We start from the raw sequence: 5,319 nt of genomic DNA on the forward strand, positions 1-5,319 counted from the left end.
CAGGAATTAGGTGACACTGATTAAGTTGTCAGGGAGTCAGCAAGTAAAGAGAAGCAGTTTTTCAAACAACGCAGGATTGCATTATGAGAAATGAAAATCTGGAGCTCCTTGTCGTGAGTGCTTGGATATCAACAATGTGAATGGGTTTCAGATTCATAGGAAAAAACCCAAGTCCCCTGCGATTTATTAATACACAGTGAGAGAAACACCCTCTTTGTCCTACCAAGTCCCAGACTCCTGTTTCCTGGAAGTTAGGAAGCTTTGTCAGGGAAAGAACTATCTTCTAATGGTCTGGTCTCTTCTGTGCCTTCTGCCAAACGTCCGCTACAGGCACTACTGCGAACAGACCCCATCTGCCCACTGTTACTTTGAACACACGTGAGTACAGGCCTAATGCTTTACACACTGAAGCAATTTCACTGACAGATACAATCACACATCTAGCCTGCTTGAATTCCAGTACAGATTTTTACATCACACACTTTATTTACAGTACATTCTTGCAGTGTAACTCTTGCTGATTCTAGTGTTACAGAAAACAACGTTGTTTAGACAGGTAAAAGAATTTTTACTGTTACTTTCACACAATTTCAAAAGCAGGAATTGTCCAGCTTTGAATATCCCAGTGAAACAACTTTTTCCTTGATTATGCACCGAGAACGCACCAGCTGCCCCATGGACAATGTTGTTATTCGCACCAGTAACAAAGTATTTTATTTGGTCTTTTATCCTCTATTCTGTATCGGTACGTCTTTCCTGCTTACTGTCAATGATGAATTGGGGCATCTTGTACCTACAAGCGTCCTGAGTGGAGAAGGCTTTTGCTCCAGTCATTGCAAGGTCCGAGTGCTGCACTAGGAACGTGGTGGGAGACCTGTCAGTCTATCTTTGCCTTGGTTCTGAATAATCCCCTGTCTTCCAGCCTTTGGATCTATGTAAGTACTTTTGAAATTAGGAGCTTTTAAGCAGCTAGGATGATCAGTATTTTTTCCATGGGAAGTATTTGCTTGTTTTCAAACTTCTGCTATCACATGCACTTGGAATATTAAGTCTCCTGGCATGAGCTGTCCGTTACTTTTCTTGAGCAGAGAGCTCCTTTCAGCAGTACCCCTTGACTTTCTGGCAGCTATGGCACTTGCCTTTCTCTAAACCATGGGAGGGATGAAGAGATACTCCAGACTGTTGGGGAAAAAAAGAAGCGAAATACCTTATGCCAACTTTTGTTGCCTTCAACTCAGTTTCACCAGGCTAGTAGGTTCTTTCAGACGGGCTGCCGTGTGTGTTCAGTTGGAATAAAATTTCCCCCAGCTGACCTTGGACTAAGAGAGTTTTCATTTCGCAGTTTTGGTCTTTTTTTTAAAGAATCTTTTTATCCAGCGTAATCATTTCTTTTGGGATTTCTGTAGCTGTAGCGCCAAACTTTGTTGGTATGTGGTAGATCAGTCCGTAGGTTAGCAGGTGTAGACCCACCCTATCTGGAATGTTGGCTCATGCCTAATGATGATTCTGGCGTATTCAGACTAAGAGTGTAAGCAGGGTAGAAAAATTCCAAAAGTTTGTTTTGTGCAGTGTTGAAAATCAGGGATTTCACAAGAACGAGTGAAAATGCATCCAACCAAAGAAGAATCAGCATTTTTGGAGCTGTCACCGGTCTGTGGTTTCTTCAGTTGTCTTACTAGATTTCCTACCTCTGTTTTCCTACCTCTTTTTTCCTCACCAGTGAAAAATCTGGAAGTGGTTAAGACTGTAATATGTCAACGCTACCCTTGTGATGCCATTTCTTTGAAGACTCCTCTAGCTTGCTGCTGGGATAGATTTTGTTGTAACGTTGCTTTTGCCACAGTCTGTGTTTTGGACATCGATGTTGGGGTCGTTCATGCCGGAGACAGTGGAGATCTGATTGGCTTTGCCCAGGTTCTTGATGATGTTGATGTTGTATTTGGCAGTTTCCACAAAGCTGTTTTCTAGTAACCAACCATCTGATTCACCCTCCAGGTCTCCCAGCAGAAGGACGTTCCTCATGGCTGTCTGTAGGTACCGGACACCAATAAGTACAGAGACCTGTAGGAAACAGTAGTTAAACAGGGAATTTAAATCACAGCCTCCACCCTACCACCACATCAGCTTTCTGACTTGTGTATTTACAGGCCTTGTAATGAATATTGAGCAAAGCAGACAAATGCTTTATCCCAGCCATCTACCTAACCACTCTCCCAATTAATTACATTTTTTTAGAATACCAGGGAGAGATTGATTGGTTCACTCTCCATTCTCCGGGTAGCATTCTCACTTGCATGTCATTAGCACATAAATACCTAGAATTACTCTGGAACACTGCAGCCTTAGAGACTACAAGTAATTGATGGATGATCAATTAATGGAACCATCAGTCACTGGGGAAAAAAATTAAATTGTAATCTATACAATTGATTATTATTAATTTCCATGGATTTTTTTCCACTGACCTTGATTAAATTGATATTTCCAAGAAGTTTAATCATTCATATGTAAGCCATATCTGTCCTATATGCCAATGCAGTAAAATCGAGAAGGATGGCCTGTAGCAGAGGTATAACTTTACGAAAAAGCCCCACTTTCATCGTTCTGTTGGAATTGAGATCAGCAGGCCCAGCTTGTCAGCCTCTCAGGGAGCACAGAGAGCCAGCTCACAGCTTTTTCGTGTGCTGCCGAAGGCCTCTAGCACTGCTTGAGGGCCCTGGTAAACTGTTTTAATTACAGTGCTAATAGCTATGCAATAGAGCAATAATCAGCAAACTAAAACTTGTTATAAAGGGAAGAAAACCATATTTTAGCCTGTGCCACTGGGGGTCCTTCACTTTCTGGTGACAACATCCAGACAACTTGCAGTCGCCAGCCGAAGGACAGCATCTGTGCAGGTGTATATGCTCGCTGCAACATGCTGACTTGGGTTGCATAATAAGCAGGCTAATCTGCGTCTGAAAAGTGTGTGCCACGTGTGCAAGTCCTCCCCGTGTGGTGAAGCTACATCACGTAAAAGGGAGGCTTTGGGATATTAACACCTAGGCTCAATTTTTACTATAAATAAAATGAATATATTCAGCCAAAGGCCTCTCACGTTTTCACAGAATCACAGAACGGTTTGGGCGGGAAGGGACCTTACAGACCATCTAGTTCCAACCCCCCTGCCATGGGCAGGGACACCTTCCACTAGACCAGGTTGCTCAAAGCCACATCCAGCCTGGCCTTGATGACAGCCAGGGATGTGGCATCCAAAACTTTTGTATATTCCTTGTTAATATTGACTGACAACAACTCTCAGACCTTCTCACCTAATTTCCTTGCAGTTGTGTCACTGCGTTTTTCATCCTGTATCTGATCCCATAAATGCTTCAGGGAAGGGAGTATTCTATAGGCTATTTACAGATCTTTTTCAATATACAGAACTATATATATAATTTCTAATCGTTCTCATCGTCAGTGCGAGTTGCTCCTGCTCTGGGGACTTTGGGAAAGCTTTCTGCACCAGCAGAAGTCCTGCAACATTCTTGAAGTGCTTGTGGGCTTTACATTGGATACCAGGGCACTTCTTATAGGTTACACTAATGGTGCCCCATCCTAGAGAGCAGAAAGTCTCCGATTCATCCGGCAGAGACCATTTTTATGAGCCTTACCTCAAACAGCCAGATGAGCAACGCCGCAATGCCGATGGATCTCATGATGGCTGTGTAGTAATCCAGCAGGGCCTCTCTGCACCCCTTCACCCAGATATTGAGCTCCTCCGTCAGGAAGTCGTAGTTGTAGTGGGCACTGTTGTTGGTCAGCTGGTACTGGATGCAGGGCCGGGGGGAGCTTGGGTTGCAGCAGCTGAAGGGCACGCCGTCCACCAAGAACTTGCCGTCGACGTTGCTCTTCAGGCGGCTGCAGCGGGGCAGAAAGTTTAGGCGTTACACATGGGGCAGCAGCAGGGGATCGTCTCTGGGTTTTTATAAACGGATATGATGCAAGTCTGCTGCGATGTAGGCCTCTCTGATGTGACTAAAGGAAAAGGGGGATGTATTTCCAACTGGGAAAGTTGCTAACTGCAGGAAAACCGAACTTTTCATTGGCTGTATTTCTGACGTGTGGCATCAGTGCAGTACCTGACTGGTCCTTGGTACTGTGTGTGCAAGACATGGGTTCGGTGTTGGCAGAGATGCTGCCTTTTTTGCTATCTCTGCTGAAAATACTAAAGACAGTTTCTGAACTCATTAATCCTGGTGGAACTCTAATGGAAGTAATGGCCCTAGAATTCCTGTGTTTCACTACTTCTGGACCGTTTTTCAACACAAGCGTTCCTTAATAGGGACCCTAAGAGCACAACAACTTTGCATGCCAGAGGAACCACTGGAAGTTGTCTGCTGGCATTCCCTCGTCGTACAGCGGCTGGTTCGGAACATGTTTGGAGACTAATTCACAAGGGAGTTTCTGCTTCTTGTAATTACACTTTTGGTAGCTTTTGAATTTGTGTGTATTTATTGCTAAAATTTGTTCCTTTCCCCTATAAGATCAGGAGAAAAATAAGTGGGAAAAAAAAGATTAATCAAGAGTTTCTGGGACAGTTAAACAAATCCTTGACATCCATTTTCCTTGCGTCACCTGCTCTTTAGTGCATCCTTGTGAGGACTTCTGTCTCCTGGCAGAGAGAGACACGAGTCTCTGGGAAATTGATTTTCCAGAAATTGTAGAGTATATGATGCTCTCACACACTGGGGAAGCATGTATCAGTTTTCATGCTCGTTGCAAAAGGCTTGTTCCCTGAGCCAGCCCCACAGGTGACAACCATGGCCTGTTCTAATGAAGCCCTTTACCCTTTGTTAGGGAGCCAGAAGACATGAAAGACAACTTTCTCTGAGATACCCAGCTTTCACCTTTTCCTAATAGTAGAATTATTACCTAATTGCCTACTACCTTATAGTAGAATTATTAACATTTTCCAAAATCTTTCCTCATATATTAATGTTGACAAATCATATTTTCCTGTCCTGCTACGGACGATTTAAATTAAAGGGATGAAGCTCATCAGGTAAACAGAATAAGTAGAAATGCCACAGTCTGGTGGTGGTGATGTGTTTTGTTTAACATTCTGTCAAAAATACCTTCCTCAGAGATCTTTCCAAGTAAGTCAGGAAGCTCATCTTCCATTTCTCCCCTAGAATTGAGATAGGCATGAATTCCTTTCCGTTTCGAAGTCCAGTGCTTCACTTTGTGTTCGTCACAGAATCATAGAATCATAGAATGGTTGGAGTTGGAAGGGACCTTAAAGATCATCTAGTTCCCCCCCCCCTGCCATGGGCAGGG

At 43.6% G+C, this 5,319-nt stretch overlaps 1 protein-coding gene across 1 annotated transcript in view; it reads right to left on the reverse strand.

Annotated features, from left to right (window-relative positions):
• Positions 1-1,703: 1,703 nt before the first annotated feature.
• The window catches only part of LOC104509072 (photoreceptor outer segment membrane glycoprotein 2), a 12,614-nt gene continuing 8,998 nt past the window's right edge, over positions 1,704-5,319 (reverse strand). The window contains exons 3-4 of the mRNA XM_010150891.1: positions 3,654-3,900; positions 1,704-2,061 (exon numbers count right to left, since the gene is read on the reverse strand). Of these exons, the coding sequence (XP_010149193.1) occupies positions 1,795-2,061; positions 3,654-3,900 (514 nt within the window). The 3' untranslated portion in view covers positions 1,704-1,794. The remainder of the gene's footprint in view (positions 2,062-3,653; positions 3,901-5,319) is intronic.

Source organism: Eurypyga helias, unplaced genomic scaffold (genome assembly GCF_000690775.1).
Source record: "Eurypyga helias isolate BGI_N326 unplaced genomic scaffold, ASM69077v1 scaffold744, whole genome shotgun sequence".
Lineage (NCBI taxonomy): Eukaryota > Metazoa > Chordata > Aves > Eurypygiformes > Eurypygidae > Eurypyga > Eurypyga helias.